Source organism: Cajanus cajan, chromosome 10, assembly GCF_000230855.2.
Source record: "Cajanus cajan strain Asha chromosome 10, NIPB_CcT2T_4, whole genome shotgun sequence".
Classification (NCBI taxonomy): domain Eukaryota; kingdom Viridiplantae; phylum Streptophyta; class Magnoliopsida; order Fabales; family Fabaceae; genus Cajanus; species Cajanus cajan.
Window position 1 is genome coordinate 20,904,781 of NC_138526.1, and position 23,251 is coordinate 20,928,031.

Here is a 23,251-nt window from a genome sequence, read left to right on the forward strand (position 1 = left end):
ATTACTATCAATACAAGATCTTAATATCATGATGAGGATTAAGTAATTTGACATACGATTATTGTAATATATTTTAAAATTAATAATTTAATTTTCATATTAATTGCATTTGTCATTAAGGTGATCCTTTAATTTTAATCATTCCATTAGTTTCTCTCATCGTTAAATATTAAAACTATAGAAAATTGAAATCAGAATTATATTAATTTTATTGCCTGAAATTGTTCTTGTTTATGAGGACTTAATGATAATAGCAAAATTTGATGAATTGGATCATAATTAATTAAGGTTACTTATATTAATTTTGGATTATATTTATTAAAAATAAATAAATAAATAAAATCAAATTTCATGTATATAATTGCTATATTTATTTCAATTTGATTGTTATTTGCTATACGCTTTGGCTTATTACATTAATAAGGTTTATGTAGTAAATAATTAAATTAGATAATTTAGCATATGTAAAGAGAAATAATTTATGATTACATGTTTGGGTGTAGTCATAGCATCCTAACCCCATAGAAAAGTAATAATATAGAAAAATACCTTCCCTTGCATACATTATTATCACAAAGAATCTCACACAAATATTAAAAAAAGAAAATTTAGAGAGAATAGAGAAGTCTTATAATCTTTTACTTTTTTGGAATGTCTCAATCAATGAAATATTATAGACTTTATATAGGTAAGAACAGAGAACCTTTTATAAACTAAAAAATGTAACTATTCATTTCATTTTTCTACATTAAAAATCAATAATACAGAAATTTGAAACTTATAACAACTATATCAATTTTAATTATGAACCACTTAATGTTTATATTCTAACAATTCTTGTTACTCATTCCTTTGCTATTCAGTTGTTATTGTATTGACTTTTCATCATCAAAATTAGTTTATGTAGATAAACTTATTTTAATTTTAATTTTATTTATAATTTTTCATTCCTATCTTTATCTTTTATAAGTATTTATGAAAAAACTTTATCCTGTCAGCTATAATGCATTAAACAATCAATTCATCAATTAGTCTCAACAATAGGACATTGGAAAAAATGAAAATCACACGGACTATTAGCATGTTTAATGTTTAGAGTCTTAGTGAGGAAAAATTGATTTCGATTTCGGTAAATATAACACTACATATTATTGCTGAGAAAATCACATCCTCCTAATTTTAGAGAAACTACCAAGATTTTGAGGAAAATCACATATATTTTAGGTCACACACTTAAATACAAACTTGACGTACATGCTCCCATCACACATGCATAGAGAAAAAAAATAACTTGAGATTAAGAAATGAAATGATATTGGCTTGATGTGCAAGCCAAGTGAAAAAATGCTTCAAAGATACAGCACTTGGCTTCAAAGATATAAATATTTCCCACCACACTAATCGCAATCGTCCCATATAGGCACTACCCTATGATTCATGTTAGATATCTGTATTAAAAATACACATCTTATGTGACCCTACATCATTATTGTTCTACAGATGCCCCCACCCACTACACCTTATACCATTTACTACGAGATGGGGATAGCAATGGCTTGGCAGAAGCATAATGAAACACAAAAGATGATTAATTTTTGTATTCTTGTTAAAATATTTTCAGTACAACAGTTCTATGACCCACCAATATAATCTACATATACCTCGTACAGTGGATGTCACTAGATTAGATGCAATGGCGTGGTTATTACTCTCTTTTTAACCATCATGGCTTTGTTGATATTGGGTGATATATTTATGACGTCTATGCAACATAATTATGGAGCCTATAAACAATAGAGTTTCTGTTTAATCCTAGCAATACCATTATTATTATTATTATTATTATTATTATTATTATTATTATTATAGGAATATCTTAATTTTATTGATATTTTTGACATTATATATAGGGTTTTATTTGAAATTAGCCTTTTCCAGATAAATTCCTCAAATATTTTGAAGGATTTGCGTTGAAACTAAAATGTTTTAGCATTTTCCTTTATGTTTTTTTGGAAGACCAAAGTAAATTCCTCAAATATTTTTGACATTATATATTATATATAGGGATTTCTGTCTTATTGCTTACTTACCTCAAATTTGCATTATAGTTTAATGCATTATATTTAAAAGTAAAACAATATACATTCTTCTAAATTTTTTTTTTGACACAAAAGTTCATGAACTTCTCATTCAAAACCCTCAATCCAATTCTTAAACTGGTTGTTTAATATTATTTATTAGACGAGTTTAATTTATATACAAAATTTAGAATATATCAATTAAAATTATCATATATATATATATATATAATATTTTAGAGTGATTACTATAAAGTTAATAACTTATCATATATTTTAAATTATGATTCAATACAATTGATGGAACTAAGTCCAATTAAGGATTCATTTACACTCTTAACTTTAAGGATAACACATGTATGTATTTTGAGTTATGAATTTTTTGTCATTTCTAAATTTATATTTTGAACTCATTGCTCCTAAATTCTCATTTGTTGTTAATTTTTTTTCTTCTTGTATTGATTAATTTATATCTTACATTTTGGTCTCTTTTCAACTCACTTTTCATTTCTAATAAGTATTTTTCTTTCCTTTTTCATATAAGTATAAGATCTTACACAAAATCTTATACCTGTAATAATTTTTTATATAGTGCAAATTTAATCAATTCAACTATTGAATTATATGATATTATACTCAAAATCATGCATATCAAATTTCAGATGATTCAAAATTATTTAGTAGTTCATCACATTATTTTATTTTAATATTTAATATAATATTTAAAATATGTATAAATATTTATTTTTGAATAATATATCTAGAAAAGTTCAAATCATGTGAATTTTACAATATACATAATCTTAAGTATAATATCAAATAATGCAATGATTGAATATGCTAAATTTATATTTCACAAAAAAATTATTAAAGATATAATATTTAATGTAAATTTTTAGACACTACATTGATTTACAAAAATAAGAAAATGAAATTTTACAAAAAATGAAAAAAAGAATTACTATGGTAAATATATGGATGACAAGTAAATATGTATCATGAGAAATATCTCGATCTATCCTATTTTTGATAAGAATACTCAATTTGATTAGATATGGATATATGAATAATATTTAATTTTTTTTAAACCGAATACGAAACGAATATACACATATCCACCTTCACCTTGTATCCATATTTATATTTATATTATTTTAAATTTATTTAATATTTATATAATTTTTATTCTATTTTAAATTTATTTTAAATAAAAATAAATAATATAATTTTAAAATTATTACTCCATATTATATTTTTATAATATTTTTAAAAAATGTTTAATTAATTTATTTTTGAATAAATACGAACAAAAATAAATATGGGTATATATAATTTAATAGCAATGATACACTATTCGAAAACGTAAAATATTAATATTTTTTAATAAATTTATTATAAAATAATTTAAATTATTATATTAATCGTTTGAAATGAATTTTAGAAGATGCATTCGGAGGGTCTATCATTTCTCATAATTCAAAAATACAAATAAAAATGAGTGAATCACTTATACACAATTAGTGTAAAATTTTTTACACTAACAGTCAATTAGAATTAATAATATTTTTTTTATTTTAATTTAATTAAATAAATAAACAAAAAATATTATTAATGAACTGTAAATGTAAAATTTTTTTATATTAATAATATATAAATAATTAACTCAATAAAAATAATGAAATCATACCCCATCACTGTACGGTGCCGTTGCTAAGTAAGTCTCGACAAAATGTCAATATGAGCTATATACGGCTGAGTAAATAGTAAAAATATTTGAAATGATTACATTCACTATTTATGTTTATATATATAAAAAACAAATACCCGGACGCTAGTTGACGTATGTATTTGAAGAGTCTACGGAGACATACAGAGACGCACGTCGTGAAGAAGTGAAAGCGAAGAAAGAGGCGTCAGAACAAACTGAAAAAAGAAAAACGGCGGATCTGTCTTTTGGTATTTTAAATTAAATTAAATTAAATAAAAATGAATTATTACAATTAGAAAGGAAGGTAACACTCGCAATAATATCCTCGCTGAAAGTGAAGCCTGCTCCAGCACTTGCATTGCCACCACTTTCATATTTCATATTCGATTCGCAAGAACCTCTTCTCTCAGATCTGACACTCTTCGATTCGTTCAACGCTTCTCTCTCTCTCTCTCTCTGCTGCGTCTGTGAGTTTCTCTAGAATCTCTCTCTGAATTGAATGGTTCTCGTTCTTCTGTTTCACTCACAATGTCTGATTCGTTGTGTTTTTTATGTTGCATTTCCCGTTTTTGCTTATTCCGATGCTGAGCTCGTTATCGATAGAATTGGAATTAGGTTTTAGCTCTTGTTAGTAACTTGCTTACGCCGCGAAATTCGTGCTTACATCTAGCTAATTCAATTGACTAACGCGTCTTGTGTGCTCGTATGTTGATCGCAAGTTCATCGTCTCGTTGTTTGTTTAATGTATGTTTGGGAACAGAACACGTGTGTTGTGTGTTTTTGAAGATTTTAGGTTTAGTTTATGTCAGAAAAGAGTTGAGGCTATTTCTTAGAGGCTCTTTTTATGGTAATCAAATTGGACTTGGAGTGGCCTGTAGTTGAATGTGAAATGTAATTCAGTTATGATTTTGAAGTTAGAGAAGCTTCGGAAATTAGTTGGTGGTTAAATTTATACATGAGCTTGATTTGTGGAAAACTTTGTATGCAGAGCGCTTATTAGTTCATGGCAAAGTCAAGGCAAAAGTTATCAAACCAGGATTCTTCGATGTCTCCTACTGCTGCAAGATCAAGGGAGTGGGATGGTCCAGCTAGATGGACGGACTACCTTGGACCAGAATCGACTTCGCCGTTGTCGTCTGGTAGCACCAGGAATATCTACCATGATGGGCAGTCTCAGGGCACAACGCCATCCCAGTCACACAAGGGTATTAACATGCAGTGGGTCGTGCAACTCACTGAAGTTGCCGAAGGTCTTATGGCCAAGATGTATAGGTTAAATCAACTTTTGGATTATCCAGATCCCATCAACCATGTATTTTCAGACGGGTTTTGGAAAGCTGGTGTGTTCCCCAACCATCCTAGAATCTGTGTGTTGCTCTCTAAGAAATTTCCAGAACACTTCAGCAAATTGCAACTTGAACGTGTAAGAACTGATGTCTTATATGCTTTACATTTTGAATGTTGATTATGGCCTCCGCAAATTTCATCATTTGGGAAGAAAATGGATGCAGATAGATAAGATTGCTTGGGATTCATTGCAAGATCATGCGGAGCTTCATTTGCAGACTCTGGAACCGTGGGTGCAGGTGTTATTATGATACTTTTATTTACCGGTTTTTTCATGTGTTTCCCATTCATAACCCTTAAGCAGTTAACTGAAGCTTTTCACATTCTAGTTGCATGCCCTCATTAGACACAAAAACTTTCTCATCCCTTCATCCAACAACTTGAGCTTTTAGATTAACTGGTTCATGACATCTCATCTCTTGACTAGCTGGATTAGTTTGAGTTATTACAACTTGCCAAATTCTACTTGTCAATATCTTTCTTCACTCAACTTATCTGCATGAGTAAATAGGAATATGAAATTTTGTAATTTGCAATTCATTTATAGATTTTTTTTCCTTTTTCTTTGGAGGAATGGTTGGAAAGAGTGAAAGAGATACTGAAGCTTGTACTAAAGTCTAAGCATGTAGTTTAGATATAAAACCCATACAAAATAAGGTACTGTAACACACACACACAATCAAATAGTATTGAGACCCACGGGAATAGTTATGACTTGTGTTAGATATAGTTTTATCTTATGGGCCTAGGCCCACTACTTGTATATAAACACATCTTTTGCTTTGCAATACACAAGGAATATGTTCTCTCCATTCACCATTATTCTCAACATGGTATCTAGAGCCTATCCTTGACTTTCCGGTGGACCCACTGTTCATCGGTTCCCGGAAAACGTATCTCATTCCGTTTTCTGGCTACCCACCTCACCGTGTCTCTTTCCGGCTGTTTTTTCCCTCTTTTCTCAGCGTTTTTCTTTGCCGCCGTCGCCGCCGCCCGCCGTCGCCGCCGCCAGCTTTCTGGCCGGCGATCCCCCCACTCGGCTCGCCTTCCTCTGGCGAACCCAATGCCACTGGTCCCGCGGCAAACGAAGGTTGCACGCGCCCACACGCGCCAACTCTGTGCTGCGCGCGGTTTCTCTCACCTCTCCGTCGGCCGCCGCGCGTGGTGGCGCGTCCGACGACTTTTCCGGCGGCGACCACCGGCATCGAACTCGCCCCGACCTCCTCTACCCCGATCTACTATTTGTTTTGTGATCGGACCTCGTTTGTCACTGATCTCTTCCTTCTCGGGCCATTTTCTCTCTCCTATTGCTGTTTCACTCTCCTGTTCCAGCATCTATGGCTTCCCCTTCCGCTGTTCGGCCAGACTCCTCTATTTTCACTAACTATGTCAATGTCCCTCTTTTCATTGACAAGTTAGATGGAACCAATTTTGATATTTGGGCTTCGGATATCAAACTTTGGCTTAAGGGACAAGATTATGTTGCTCACCTTACCCAGACAACTGCTTCCGTTGATGAGAAGGATCGTCCTCGTTGGTCGAAAATTGACGCTCAAATTTGTAGTGTCCTTAAGTCGACCATTCATCCCTCCCTAAAGCAAATTTTTCGTGCCCATGAGACATGTGTTGATGTATGGAAGCAAGCCCGATTATTGTACACCAATGATACTCAACGTCTCTATGGTGTGTGTCAAAATCTCCAGAATATCATTTCTCCACGACGCCTTGAGGGCTCCATGGCTGAGTATTTGGGCAAAGTTCATGGCCTTCTACATGACTTCAATGAACTTTTGCCTCCCGCTGCCACTCCTGCCAAGGAACTAGAGCAATGCCAAACTTTCTTTATGTTGATGGCATTGTATGGGCTTCCTGATGAGTACTCTTCCATTCGTGATCAGATTTTGGGATCTTCGACTGTGCCTACCTTGAACTCAGCTTGGTCCACTCTGTTGCGTGTTCCTTGCAAATTTTCCCCTGACATACCTTCTTCAGCTCCCACTGGCGATTCCTTTGCCTTGGTTTCTCAATGTGATGATCGTCAACGTTCTCGCAAACCGGACAAAGGTCGTCCCAAGTGTGATCACTGTCACAAATTGGGCCACACAATTGACCGTTGTTACGTCTTACATGGTCGTCCCCCTCGCCCTGCTATTGCTGTTGCCCACACTGCCTCTCCTGTCTCTACTGCATCTGGTACTACCCCTCTGATAGTTCTGGCTCTGGACCTCCAGCTCTCTTCAATGACTTTCTTAAATGGTATGAGGAACGTCAAGCTTCCAATTCCACTGCTTTTGTTGCGCACACAGACCCTTCGTTTCTTGGTCTCACTCACTCCACCTCTCTTGGCCCTTGGGTCCTAGTTTCTGGTGCTACCGATCATATTTCTGGTAATCAGTCTCTTTTCTCCTCTCTTTCTACCTCTGCTTCTTTACCCTCTATCACTATGGCTAATGGCTCTCGCGCCACATCTCATGGTGTTGGTACTGTCCATCTTTCTCCTTCTCTCTCCATTGACAATGTTCTTTATGTCCCAGAGTCTCCCTTTAATTTATTATCCCTTAGTCGTCTTACTCGCTCTCTTGATTGTCTTATCTCCTTTACTAAAGATTCTGTTTTCTTACAAGACCGGAGTTCAGGACGGATGATTGGCACTGGATGTGAGTCTCATGGCCTTTATCACCTACGCACCTCTGTTCCTGTTGGTTTGGTGGTGGATTCCCCTTCCCTCATCCATGCTTAATTAGGTCATCCTAGCCTTGCCAAACTTCAACACCTTGTACCACGTTTGTCTAAGTTGTCTCATTTGTCGTGTGAGTCGTGTCAGTTAGGCAAACATAGTCGTAGTTCCTTTTCTCCGAGTGTCCCCAACCGAGCGTTGTCTCCTTGTGCTTTAGTTCACTCTGATATTTGGGGGCCGAGTCGGGTTAAGTCCACTTTAGGATTTCAGTATTTTGTAACTTTTATTGATGATTACTCTCGATGTACTTGGCTATTTTTAATGAAATCTCGTTCCGAATTATTTTTCATATTTCAATCTTTTTATAATGAAATTCAGACTCAATTTGGTGTTTCTATTCGTACTTTTCGTAGTGATAATGCTCGGGAATACCTCTCTCACTCCTTTAACGCCTTTATGGCTTCCCATGGCATTCTTCATCAAACTTCTTGTGCATATACCCCTCAACAAAATGGGGTGGCTGAGCGCAAAAATAGACACCTAATTGAGACCACTCGCACCCTCTTACTTCATGGTCACGTTCCTCAATGTTTTTAGGGTGATGCTGTTCTCACCGCATGCTATCTCATTAATCGAATGCCATCTTCTATCCTCAACCATCAAATACCTCACTCTATTTTAGGGTATCCTAGGTCTCAAAAAGGGTATAAATGTTTCTCACCCTCCCTTTGTTGCTACTTGATTTCAGCTGATGTCACCTTTCTTGAGTCTTCTCTCTACTTTTCATCTACTTCCTCTTCTCCTACACCTGTCCTTACCCCTTCCACCATCCCTCTTGTCTTTGATACTCCTCTTGTGTCTGCTGCGTCACCCAACCCACCACCTCCGCCTCCACTTCAAGTTTATCATCGTCGACAACGCTCCAGCCTTCCCATTGGACCCCCACCCGACTCTACTTCGGTGCCACCACTTTCGTCCCCTCCGGCCCAACCACTTGAGTCTGACCTCCCTATTGCCCTCCGGAAAGGTAATCATTCTACTCGTAATCCTTCCCCTCATTATATTACTCTGAGTTATCACCGGTTATCCCCATCCCAATATACTTGTCTCTCCTCTCTTTCCTCTGTGTCTATTCCTCAAAATGTAGGTGATGCCTTGGTTCACCCTGGTTGGAGACAAGCCATGACTGATGAATTGTGTGCTCTTCAGAACAATGGTACTTGGGATCTTGTTTCTTTGCCTCCTGGGAAGTCTGTGGTTGGATGTCGATGGATCTTTACAGTCAAGGTTGGTCCTGATGGCACCATTGATCGACTCAAAGCTCGTTTGGTCGCCAAAGGTTATAGTCAAATTTTTGGATTAGACTATGGCTACACTTTCTCCCCCGTTGCCAAGATGACCTCTGTCAGATTATTCTTAGCCATGGCTGCTCTTTGCCGTTGGCCTCTCTATCAACTAGATGTTAAAAATGCCTTTCTTCATGGGGATTTGCTTGAGGAAATTTATATGGAGCAACCTCTTGGGTTTGTTGCTCAGGGGAAGTCTTCCGGTTTGGTATGTCGTCTCTACAAATCACTTTATGGTCTTAAGCAGTCTCCAAGGACATGGTTTGGTAGATTTAGTACCGTAGTCCAACAGTTTGGTATGACTCGAAGCGACGCTGATCATTCGGTCTTTTATCGACATTCCACTGCTGGGTGCATCTACTTGATAGTGTATGTTGATGATATTGTTCTTACTGGTAGTGATCATCATGACATTTCTCAGATAAAACAACATCTTTGCCATCATTTCCAGACAAAAGACCTTGGTAAACTTAGATATTTCTTGGGGATTGAGGTAGCGCAATCTACAAATGGAATTGTAATATCTCAAAGAAAGTATGCATTGGATATTTTAGAGGAAACTGGCCTAATGAGTTCCAAGCCCGTTGATACACCTATGGATCCTAATGCTAAACTTCTACCAAGTCAGGGGGAGCCTTTCTCAGATCCTGAGAGGTACAGAAGATTGGTTGGGAAATTGAATTATCTCACAGTAACTCGTCCTGACATCTCTTTTGCGGTTAGTGTGGTGAGTCAATTTCTCAATTCTCCATGTGCAGGACATTGGAATGCAGTCATTCACATTCTGAAGTATATCAAAGGTGCTCAAGGAAAAGGTTTATTATATGGCTACAACAATCATACCCAAGTTGTGGGATACTCAGATGTAGATTGGGCAGGCTCTTCCTCTGACAGGAGATCCACCTCAGGTTATTGTGTCTTTATCGGTGATAACTTGATTTTCTAGAAAAGTAAGAAGCAGAATGTAGTGGCAAGATCTAGTGCAGAAGCAAAATATCGTGCTATGGCCTCTGCTACGTGTGAGCTTATTTGGCTCAAACAGTTGCTTAAAGAACTGAGATTTGGCAAAGTTACGCAGATGACTCTCATATGTGATAACCAAGCTGCCCTTCATATTGCCTCAAATCCAGTATTTCACGAGAGGACCAAACACATTGAAATAGATTGTCACTTCATTCGTGAGAAGATTTTATCTGGGGACATTACTACTCAGTTTGTTAACTCTACTGATCAGTTGGCAGATGTCTTCACCAAATCATTACGGGGTCCTAGGATTGATTATATTTGTAACAAGCTTGGTGCATATGATCTATATACACCAGCTTGAGGGAGAGTGTTAGATATAGTTTTATCTTATGGGCCTAGGCCCACTACTTGTATATAAACACATCTTTTGCTTTGCAATACACAAGGAATATGTTCTCTCCATTCACCATTATTCTCAACAACTTGCAACTTATCCAAATCTTTTTTACCCTAATGATAGTAGTTGCTTTATTTATAAAAAAGATAAAAGGGCAAAAAACTACTGCCAAGTGCTAACATCTATCCCCATTCTTTATTTGAAGATTATGCAGTAATCCTAATGTTCTAGTTTCATGCAGCAATCCACCCCAATATGTTAGCTTAAGTACCTCAGGTTTCGCAAGCATTCTTTGTTTCCCTCGAACTATGGTTTATTCTGCTGATGGTGGCAGCTACATATTGTTATTAATTAACTAAAATCTTAAATTTGGTGCTTTTGCATGTAAAACCCGTATTTCAAAGTTCAAGCTTCAATCTTGACTAGATTTATAACAGACATCATTTATGAATGTACACTCTTTACTTCTACATGAATAATTTTTTCTGTGCCTTTGACCCATGGTGGTTTTGAGGAAGTTGCCATTGCCAATATGGAGTGTGATTTGATAACCTGGCTGCATTCCGAGTGTTCTTGTTTCTTTCTGTTTTGTAATTTATAATAAGATGACTGTTCCTTCCCCTGTTGTACTTCTCCTTTTCTTCTATCTAATTTTTATTTTTTAATCCAAAAGAAAGTATGAAAATATGTGATTACATAACACTGAACTTGGTCCTACTATTTATACTAATAATCTAGGTTAAGGTACTAGTGTAATGCAATTTATACAAGGCAGCTAAACAACAATCACAACTAACCAGTACCATATACATAATATTTAACATAGAATACTCTAATATTCTTACTGCTCAGATTTTAAGTAACACAAACAAGGATTTGTAACTTTGATGCTTTTTGTACTAAGACAATTTACTTTGTCGTTGATGAGGAGAGCATCAAAAGTTGATTGGGAAAAGGTCCATTTCACCTTTATGCTTTGCTTTGCATTTATTGTTTTATTTGATCATTCTATGGTTTACATCCTTCAGATTTTCCCTTTAGATGCACATTAATCAGTAAAATATTAGTTATATAAAAATTGAGATAGATTATAATTTATAGGTTTCATTATCTATTTAATTTATGATTTTGATCAAAAAATTATTGTTTTTGGTGTCATATGTCAATTAGAATTGGCTTGCATATGCTATAATTTTAGATTTTCAATTCATGTTACCTAAACTCATACAGTAATGATTCTTTTGTGTGTGCCAGCTACTTCTTGACCTGATGGTGTTTCGTGAACAAGCTCTGCGACTTATATTGGATCTGAGCAGTACAGTAATTACCTTGTTGGTGAGTCTGAATATTGTTGCAGTTAAAAAAAGAAACCGTATATTAATTGTGAATTTTGTACATTCTCTAATATCCCTTTTATAGAGTAAACAACTATGCTTAAATAAGGAAACAAGAATAATAAAGAAATAGGGAAACAAATATATTCTAGATTTTCTAAGTATGTATGATATTTACAACACTCTCCCTTAAGTTGGTTAATGAATATCATTCCCAAGAATCCCAACTTGTCATTAAGATCTTGGAATCTAGCATTTGGAAGTCCCTTTGTGAAGACATTTGCTACTTGAAGTAGGTGTATGAGCTGTAACCCCTTTTTTATTAGAAGGGTAACCAATAAAGACACATTTGACAACTCTTGGGTCTAACTTGCCACGATGAGGACTATGAGAATGAACAAATGCAACACACCCAAACACACGACATGGGAGACCTAATAGTAGGGGAGAAGACGAGAAAAATGACAACATGTGTTCACCTGGATTAATACCCCGTAAGACACGAGTGGGTAACCTGTTAATGATCTAAGTGGTAGTTAGGACATCTTCTCCCTAATAGACATCGAGGCAGACATTTGCTAGAGTAGAGCTCTAACAACCTCAAGTAGGTGATGCTTCTTTTTTTGTGCAACCCCATTTTGTTGGGGGGTATTAACACATGTTAATTCATGGATAATACCTTGCTCTGTAGCAAACTTAGGAATTTCAAGATTAACATATTCAGTTCCATTGTCTGATCGAATTCTTTGATAGTCTTACCAAATTGATTTTTGACAAGATGAAAAAAATTAACAAATATTTGACAAACCTCAAATTTGTGCTTCATAAGGCAAGTCCATGTCAGATGGGTAGATGAAAGTTTCAAACCATTTGGCCCCAAAAACAGATTCATTAATAGGTCCCCATACATCAGAATGGACAAGATCAAAAGGAGAAAGGCTTTTATTATTACTAGGCAAAAAGGATGCACGATGGTGCTTAGAAACTTGACAAATATCACAATTAAAGGACTTGATAGGCTTTTTTTGTGAACAAATATGGAAATAGAGATTTAAGTAAACCAAATGGAGGATGTCCAAGACGCTTGTGAAATAGCCCAAGTGTTTGAAGTTGCTTGGTGGCTGGAAGACATCTCATTTTTTTTTGATACTGTCATCTGTTTTATGTTGCAAAAAATACAACCCACCCTACTCTTTAGCAATTAAAATTGTCTTTCTTGAAACAATGTCCTGAAAGGCACAATGAGAATGAAAATAAGTTACTCAACAATTTAAATCTTGAGTAAGTCGATGTATAGAAATGAGTTTATTAGCTAATTTAGGGACATGAAGAACATTGTGTAGGGATAAAGATGATTGAAGTTGGATATTGCTTGATCTAACATAGGAACACAATCTCCATTAGCATTTGTAATAAGTTGTTTGTCAGGTGCTCTGGTGTATGTTGTGTGTAAGGAACAGGGTCATGTGGTTACTCTAGAATCAAGAACCCATATGCTTTTGGAAACAAAACCAAATATATTAAAGGAACTTTTACCTTGCATGGTCAAGACACAAGAACCGGTTGACTTACTCATGGAATCAAGGAGGGTTTGGAAACAATTTACTTCCTCCTTAATGAAGGTTAAAATATCCTGGTGAATAGTGCCGAATGAAAAGTGCAAGGGGAATAGTATCGTGTGAACAACGATATGTGAACAACCTTATCTTTTATTTATATTATTTTTTTATGTCTGACAAGCAAAGGAAAGTTGCACATCCTAGTTCAACAACTTGTAGTTTTGTAGGCAATCATAGTGATGGACAATGCATTGTTATCAAGCAGTGAAAAACACGTCGGTATTGAGTAGCGAAAATAGAACTCCCAAGATCGGGAGCTCTGATACCAAGTTGAAAAAAGAAACTATATATTAATTGTGTATTTTGTACATTCTCTAATATCCTTATTTATATAGTAAATGACTATGCTTAAATAAGGAAATAACTGTAATAAAGAAATAGGGGAACAAAATAATAAAGAAATAGTGAAACAAATATCTAAAGATATTTAGAGATTTTCTAGATCTTCTTACTATCTATGATATTTACAACAGTTACAAGGATCTTGAAAGTGGTTTATACATATAGCATTTATATGAGATGTGCCTTCCCTTTCTTCATTTGAGTCTTGAGTGTAGAAGCTTTCATCATTGATGAACATGGAACACCTATGCTAGTAAGACAAAAAAGGTGGAGAGTCACATTAAATTTTCCTAAAGACTTGTTCAAATTTTATGAATGCCTCTGAAATTGATGTGTCATGCATTAAATAAAGAATAGGAAATGGGGCATAGAGTTTATTTTTGTCCCTTTTTTGTTCTTTCATCTGAAATCATTACATCAGTGAAATGGTTTTAATATGTCCTAATATTGGAAATAAACTAATAAATAATTAGTTAATAATTTGTTCATATCTCAAATAACTTGGCAGTGTTTTGCAGCCTCATCAGAATTCTCTTATACTACATGCATTTATGGATCTCTTCTGTTCCTTTGTGCGGGTTAATCTTTTCTCTGAGAAGGCAAGTTAATTTTCCCTCTTATTTTCTTAACCTTTATTTTTTACTTAATGTAAAGCTTTTATGTTATTAAAATCATTTTTTTTGTCAACTATATATGAGTGGAGTTATTTCTAAACCAATTCTCTCAACAGATGCCAAGGAAAATGTTGCTACAGACCTATAACCTTCTACATGCAATGTCAAGAAATGAGCGGGATTGTGATTTTTATCATCGGTAGGATTTTTTGAATTATTGTCTGTTCTGGTAAATAATAACTGATAGGCATGCACATGTACATACACATATGGACATACCATGTTGTATAATCCAGTTGTAAAGAAAAAAGATTTTTTTGTCACTCAAAATCCTACTTATATATTTCAAATCCTAGTCCATTGTACAATAAAAAAAAACCACAAACTAGTCAAAATTGAGGTGTGTTAAATTGACAAAATTAATCCCTAACTGATGGAATTGATAAATGATAATGAAAAATGGATTTTACACTATCTTTGATATGAAATTCTTTTCTATTATTTTTCCCTAACACCTTTATTTTTTAACAAATAATTGTTTATCATTTTAGTTCTTATATGTTTCTTTCTCTACATTACAGCTTGGTTCAGTTCATCGACTCTTATGATCCACCATTGAAAGGCTTACAGGAAGACCTAAATTTTGTGAGCCCCCGTATTGGAGAGGTTAATCCTATCCCTTCATGTATCAATTATACGTATATAATTGTCAAGTACAGATAGTAAAAAAGATGAACATGTTTTCTAGACCTCTAATTAATTCTTTTCTTCATGATTCTGTCTTTTCATGATCAAATTCAATTTATTTTCATTATCCTCTCCATGTTTTAGGAGCTTCATTAGTTGGTCTTAAAACTCGAGGAAGTATATGAAAGGTTTGCTTTTTATGGAGATGACTGAGCTTGTGATACTTTGATGCATTTGCTTTGGGATAGAAACTGAGTGTTTGCTTTCTTTTTCATGGCTTGTATAAATAGTAGCACAACTATCTATGCAGGAATCTTCCACTGCTTAAAAATTGTCTTCTACAAACTCTTCTCTTAAATGTTAGATATATAAATAAAACCATCTCTTTTCCTCCATCTTACTGCATAAGCCTCTAGGTTAGTTGGTCATTTGACATGGTATTCAAGCCTCTTTGACCAAGTGGTCAGGAGTTTGATCGTTGCCTCCCCCATTCTTTATAATTAAATTAAATTTCAGTGCAAGATAAAGGTTTTGCATTCATTCTCTATGTTGCAAGCTTGAAGGGCTCTTGTGTGGAGAGGCTTCATATTGATAGATAAAAACCATGCTGGACCTCTACATAACGGCTCAAGCTTTTAGAAGGTTTGGTCCTTAATATTATATAATACCAAAGTTTAACTAATCATTTCAGCTGAAGTCACATTGTTGGTATGGCCTCCATCTTTTGGTTCCTGATAAGTTAAAACTGAGACCTGGAGAAGATTGCATATGGCATTTGATTGTTGTAAAATCTCAATCATTGTTGCTGAATGGTGGCACAATGGCGGATTTTTTCCAACTGCCATAGGCAATTTGTGAAGGGAGGCCAGCTATGGCAGGGCCATAGGCTGCAATGGTGTGTTTATATGATGGACTTTTGCCTTCGTCCATATTCGCCATCCACCATTGATAACACTGATCACAATACACTTTCTGAACAGTATATCTTCTGCTTCCAGATTTATTATGATTTTCGTCCATGATAAACATATCCTGTTACTTGTGATTTTTGCAAATGAATAAAATATGTTCTCTAATGCAACCAAAGATTGAACATTGTAGCTATTAGAGTATAAACTTTTACTCTGTATTATTTCTTCTTTCTCCATGTATATGTAAATATTGCTACTGTTGTAGTTAGTTTGGTTAGCTGTTTGAGTTTGTTAGAATCTGTTCTCTGTCATTGTTAGCAGAGTGACAGGTGTGCTATTTTGTTAGTTAGATTTGTTTCTGACTGACAGGTGTCAAGCTTGTAGAGTAGCTCCTATTGTACTCTTTAGCATATAAATAGCTGCATCTTCTTGTACTAAAAATTCAGATAATCAATATACTTTCATTTTCTAAAAGTAGCTCTGTTTTTATACTACAAATGATATCTTTTTTTTATGTAAAGAATGGATTTCTTAGTTAATTTCTTTTATGGGTGAAATACTTATTTGGCAACTTGTGAATATGTCGCTGTCGAGTTATTGGTAGATATTAACCTATATTAGAGATGCTATTATGATTTCATTGTTTTCCTTGATTCTTTTCTAGTTCCTTAGAGACAGCTCATTCTAATCCCTAAACCTTAGGGATTATGTAATTCATGTATATAAATATTGTACAGTATGTCACATGAATATAGCATAATACAATTATTCACTCTCTCAACTATTACCATTGGAGGTTTTGATATCTTTTTTCAGGTGCTGGAGGCTGTGGGTCCTATTATATTTCTATCAACAGACACAAGGAAACTTCGAAATGAGGGATTTTTAAGTCCATATCATCCTCGTTATCCAGACATACTCACAAATTCTGCTCATCCACTGGTAATGTTAATTTTTGTTCTTAACCATATTGATATTTACTTCTTGAATTGATAAGTTATAATTACACTGAGGTTCTCTTTTCATTAAACCTTGCAGAGAGCACAAGATCTAGCAAATGTAACTGCATATCGAGAATGGGTGTTATTAGGGTATCTTGTCTGCCCTGATGAACTGCGTCGTGTCACTAGCATTGATATTGCTTTGGTATAGTTCAAGCTTCATAACTGTAGTCATATACCTATATTGCAAGGTTTTTATTTGATTTTACCACATATGGAGTGTACCGAAATTGTTTGTTTTTTTACTACGGCAAAAGCACAACCATGTTTATATAATTATTGAGATTTGAACTGGTGACCTTTTAAACAAGAAAGCTTTAATACAATGTTTTGAGTGTGAATAAAACAATATGGAGGATTGTTTTTCTTGGTCTTGGGGCATGTTACACTGGTATTTGAGATAGAAAAGGTAGGTAGAAATCTTATATTGAATGAAGAACAAAATCTCAGTTCTGTACTCAATGAAAGTGCAGAATGAGAGTTATCAGAAAGCCAATCAGAGAAATTAGAAAGATTCTGGACTCTTCTAACTGTCTTACAATTCTAGGCCACAAAGACCCTTAATTCTCTCTCACCCTCCTGGTTCATATAGTAACCCTTTTAACCAACCGTAACAAATCCTCCTAATTAACTAACGTCTGTTTACAATTTTCTGGCTTATCATGTTGCTTTCTCCTTGTCTTCTTAATAAACTAAGGTCACTAAAATACTCCACCCCAAAACTTTCACCACAAATGATACAGTTTCTTTCTATCATTCTCTTTTGTTTCTCATTGATGATTAACACTATTCAATGTGAGACTCTCATTCACACTTACACATCAACAATCTCACCCTCAAGTGTGAGTCTCTTTAACATAGTTTGTTCCCCCTGAAGTGGAAGCCTTTTTCCATCAATGGTAGCCCTTATAGCTTAACTATTGCCACCAATATGCTAAATATATTTGCATCGCCGCTTGCATCACTATTAGGCCCCTACAACTTAGCCATTGCCTCCAATATGCGCTAGATATTTGTATCGCTACTTGCATTGCTCATTAGGCCCTTAGAGTCATTGTCATTGATATGCTCTTATACCTTAATCATCTTTAGCTCACATCAATAAGACATGTTGCCTCACTTCCACATCATCAAGAAGACTTTCAACAAAAGAGATCCCCATACATGGATCCACTGCCAATTTCATTTCCCAATACTTGTTTGAGATGGTCAACTAGTTGAACCATTGACTCAAATACCAATTGTTAACATGTAAGTTTGTGCCAAACTCAACCCTACAAAATCGGCTTGTAAGGTGAGAATTATTCCACTTATATACTCTATTTGGGCCTTATCATTAGTCCATGTGGGATCTCCAACATACTCCCTTTACGTAGAGGATTAAACATCTTGAGCGTGAATTCGTAGAACTACATATTTGCGGCTGGTTTGATAATGACTCAATAGCAGGTGGCCTAGTAGGCGCAACAAAAATTGCTAAGATGGGCTCTGATATCATCTTAAAATGTGAGATTAAGCCTAATTCAACCTTAAAAAATCAGCTTTTAAGGTAAGGATTGTTTTCACTTATATAGTCTTATATACTCTACTTTGGGCTTATCTCTAAGTGATATAGGACTTGGTTTTTGCCAACAACTCCTATTTAAGCCATTTCCCTAGTTGATATGTAACTAAACCACAACTCTTGAAGTAGCAATTATGGCTTAAGTCCCAAAGAGGCCATAACTATGATGGGCTTAGGGGTAACTGCAACTAAGGTGACTTTCCAACACATGAAAATTAGGGTGCACTCTTTTGTGGTCAAGCAACCGAAGAAGGATACTTGATAAGAATGCTATAGAATAACTGAGTTAGGCTTTATCAGATAATATAGATATAATATTATTTGGTGTTAAGTCAAGTGCTTGGGTAAGCCATACAGGGGGTTGCGATATAATTTTTATTTCAGATAAAAATGATACTCTTTCCTTACTAACAGTCATCCAAATGTTGTCATAATTAAAATAAGATTTTAAATTTTAATCATGTGGATTATATTTATGTTAAGTATACTTCCTTAATTCTGTTTGGTCTTGGTATTTCAGGTTGTACTGAAGGAGAATTTAGTTCTCACATTATTCAGAGATGAGGTAATTTTCTTCTATTGGCTTTGGAACAATGTCTTTAACTGCAGTAGTTGACAATTTTGTAATCATCAATACACAGTTCATACTTTTGCATGAGGATTACCAGTTGTATGTGCTTCCTCGAATATTAGAATCTAAGAAGATGGCAAAATCTGGACGTACAAAGCAAAAAGAGGCAGATTTGGAGTACAATGTTGCAAAACAGGTTGAGAAAATGATAAGGTACATATGGCATTCCTGTTTAAATACATTATTATGTCAGAGAGAATGAGAGAGACCGAGATAGTAAAATTGTGTGACTTGTCCATGATTATTCAAGTCGCGATTTTCAGTGATTTAGTGACTGAATTGTAAGTTGTCTTGGAATAATTCTGAAAGAATTTATGCATTCTAAACTTGGAAGACTGAAACAAAAATAATGCAAACAAAACTTAGTACTTTTGAATTCTTGTCCAGGTATTGCACATGTCTTGATTATTTGATGCACTTTCTTAAGATTTAATATAATAGAAGGGAGATAACTGGTATGCATAAGAATTTGTTGAAGTGTACCCTTTTTGGTTCTTGGAGTGCTTATTTTACTCAAGATTAGGGTTAGGGAAGTTTAAGATTTGATTTGACACTTGAATGTTTTAATGGTTTTCTTAGCCTCTTTATAGAATGATGGCATTTTGAGTTCAAGGAGGTAACAATCAAGAATAAAATATTATTTTTCTGTGGGAAAAATTTCTATATTGTTATTTGTTACATGAAATTACTCTTGCAACTCTTTTACTTTTTTATGTAGATACTTGATACCTTTCCTTGGGTTGTTTTATTTTGCCACTTCTTAAAGACGATTCATCCTCACTACTACAATTGACTCTGCTAATCACAAAAATGATTAACTTTTTCAGTGAAGTGCATGAGCAAGCAATATTATCTTGTGATGCCATACATCGTGAAAGGAGAATTTTATTGAAACAAGAGATTGGGAGAATGGTGCTGTTTTTTACTGATCAGCCCAGTCTGTTGGCCCCTAATATTCAGGTGTCTTTTCTTTTGGCATTTTGAAGCATGAAAAAGCTGGTGTCTCTAACGTTTGTTGCATATAAATATTCTTGATTCAATTATACACAAGTGCATATTATATTATTATTACATCTCTTTTGTGGTTTCATATCATTGACAGACTATAAATCCTTAGAAAAACTGCAAGAAAGGAGCTATAGAAAAATATTTCTAGTTCCTCAACCAGTTAATAATTGTTGAAAGAGATGAAAGATAGAGATATAATAGGCTGAATTTGTGTGTCTCAACAACACAGTGAAAGTTTATTAAATAGGAAAAATACATGAGATAGGTATGAGTAAGGAATATTGTGTTTCCCTTAATTATAAGATATTTCCCTATTCTATGCTATAAATGAAAGATATATTTTGTTGATTTTCAAGCTAGAGCTTATATATCAATTTTCTAAAATAATGTTTGAGGGGATTTAATCTTTGTTGCAGATGGTGTTTTCTGCCTTGGCTTTAGCCCAATGTGAAGTGATATGGTATTTTCAACATGTAGGAATTGCATCATCAAGATCTAAAACTACTCGAGTGGTACCGGTGGACATAGTAAGCATTTATTTAGTATTCTTTCATTGCCATCTTTTTTAATCAAACTGATGCCCTTTTTTTTAGCAAATTACATAATTAGGGCTTTGTAAAACTATTGAGAATTGGACCAAGTCTAAGTCAGTCAATCCCAAAAGCTAGCTTAAGGGGTGAGTATTGCCCCAGCCTTATGAGGACTATTTTGGCCATATTTTTTGCTGATGTAGTAGGACATATTAAATTATTAATACACCCCTCACATCCAAGACCAGGTGGCAGAAATCTAGAATGTGAAGTTTTCTGGGTTGGACATATGTGCCTGGCCCAACATCAAAAACTTGAATGATGAGAAGTGAACCTTTCTTGTTTTTTTATAAAGTGAACATCATTTTCTTGATAATTTTACAATGTTAGGGTACAATGTATAGCGTTAAAATGAATGCTATCCTAGTAATTTTAGACTACAAATCTAGACATGTTATAGGAAATATGGAAACAATGAAAACTAATTCAAAATACAGGAAGGAAACTAAATCTATACAAATAAGGAAAAGGTATTGAATTATGACACTCATTCTTGAGCAGGTGAGTGGATATTTATTTATCATTTCCCGAAGTGCTATGGGGGAAGTCTTTTGGTCAATACATTTGCCAACTAAAGGCTGAAGGAACATATGTAGTAACTATGAGACTAGTATCTAATTTTTCCTTGATGAGATGCTAGTCTATCACAATATATTTTGGGTAAACTTCTCCATAAACACTTTTAAGTGAAAAAAAAATAGGAAGGAAAATGGAAATAAGCTTCTTCATTAGCTAAAACTAACTTGTGCATAAATTAAAAAATAAGATGTTGGAAATAGTTAATAGGAGAAAGCTTCTATAAATTAGCTTATGCATAAGGTAATTTTAGCTTAAGAAGAAGTTTATTTCATTTTTCTTTCTAGTTTTAATTTCCTGGAAGTGCTTCTAGAGAAGTTTACCCAAATAGGCCTTGTGTTCTATCATGTTGAATTAGATTGTTTGCAATACTGATGGTAGACTTATTGTCATAGAAGAGTTTCGTAGAGGCTGCATACTTACTCTTGAGATCAAGTATAATTTTCATCCATAATAGTTCACAAACCCCTTGGGCCATAGCACAAAATTCTACCCTTGCACTAGACCTTACAACCATATTTTTGCTTCTTGCCCCTTCCATGTAACCAATTTACCACCCAAAAACAGTTTCTCGTGGTAGATATCCTATCAACAACAAACCATACATAGTCTGCATCCATGTATACTTCTATGGACAATTTTCCTTACTTTTTGGGTAATAATTCTTGTGTGGTCTGAAAGGGAGGAGAAAAGGGAAAGATTCAAATTTGATATGGAGACTGTATCAAATTGTCTTCTAGTAGTAATAGATGTGTTGGTAAATGGTTTTAAGAATGCCCTAATTTGTTAACTTAATTGATAAAGGGTTGTTGTTGGGTGAAAAGCTCTTATTGCAGGCTTTATAATTTTATTTTTTTGTATAGTTAGTTTGAATATATTGATAAGGTGGTTGACTTGAAATTTGATAATCATGTTTCCAGGATCCAAATGACCCAACAATTGGATTTCTGTTAGATGGAATGGATCATTTATGTTGCTTAGTACGCAAATACATTGCAGGTTAGATTAACTTTATGTATATTGATTTATCCCACAGATAGCGAACATGATACCTTTTAACAACTGAGTTTACTTTTATTTAAATTTAATGTAGGTTGCACTTGAGATTTGAATTTGTGGCAAAAATCACTGAGTATTCCATCAACTAGTATTTTATATATATATATATATATATATATATATATATATATATATATATATATATATATATATATATGAACAAAATAGGTACACTAAACAGAAAGTAGTTCTAGCCTATGGACCTAAACCCCTTTAGATAGATAGGGCCAAAAAACAACTTTTATAAAGCTGTACAACATATAATAAACAATTGTTTTAACACTCCCCTAAAGCTGGAGCATATAAATTATATGCACCAAGCTTGGAACATATATACTGAATCCTAGGTCCTCTTAAAGACTTAGTTAGAATGTCTGCAAGCTGGTCATTAGAGCTGATAAACTCGGTGATAAGTTCCTTGGACAACAGTTTCTCCTGAATGAAATGACAATCAATCTCTATGTGTTTGGTTCTATCTTGAAACACCGGATTGGAAGCAATATGAATGATTGCTTGATTATCACAAAATTTTAACTCTTGAAGGAGTAGTTTAATCCACACAAGTTCACAAGTAGCCAAAGCCATAGATCTATATTCAGTCTCCGCACTAGACCAGACAACAACACTTTGTTTCTAGCTCTTCCAAGAAATAATATTCCCCCCAATAAACACACAATATTTTGTGGTGGATCTCCTGTCTATGGGACACCCAACCCAATCTGCATCACAATACCCCAAGACCTAAGTATTTCCCTTTTCCTCATACAACAATCCTTGTCCTGGAGCCCTTCTTTTA

The 23,251-nt window shown here is 34.4% G+C and overlaps 1 protein-coding gene across 1 annotated transcript in view; it reads left to right on the forward strand.

The window, feature by feature from the left end:
• The first annotated feature begins 3,971 nt into the window (after positions 1–3,971).
• Positions 3,972–23,251, forward strand: part of LOC109807753 (protein NAP1) — a 30,064-nt gene continuing 10,784 nt past the window's right edge. The window contains exons 1-14 of the mRNA XM_083064586.1: positions 3,972–4,253; positions 4,775–5,209; positions 5,298–5,372; positions 11,774–11,854; positions 14,333–14,413; positions 14,545–14,627; positions 15,010–15,094; positions 16,843–16,968; positions 17,065–17,172; positions 19,112–19,156; positions 19,233–19,375; positions 20,050–20,182; positions 20,647–20,757; positions 22,317–22,395. Of these exons, the coding sequence (XP_082920712.1) occupies positions 4,790–5,209; positions 5,298–5,372; positions 11,774–11,854; positions 14,333–14,413; positions 14,545–14,627; positions 15,010–15,094; positions 16,843–16,968; positions 17,065–17,172; positions 19,112–19,156; positions 19,233–19,375; positions 20,050–20,182; positions 20,647–20,757; positions 22,317–22,395 (1,570 nt within the window). The 5' untranslated portion in view covers positions 3,972–4,253; positions 4,775–4,789. The remainder of the gene's footprint in view (positions 4,254–4,774; positions 5,210–5,297; positions 5,373–11,773; positions 11,855–14,332; positions 14,414–14,544; positions 14,628–15,009; positions 15,095–16,842; positions 16,969–17,064; positions 17,173–19,111; positions 19,157–19,232; positions 19,376–20,049; positions 20,183–20,646; positions 20,758–22,316; positions 22,396–23,251) is intronic.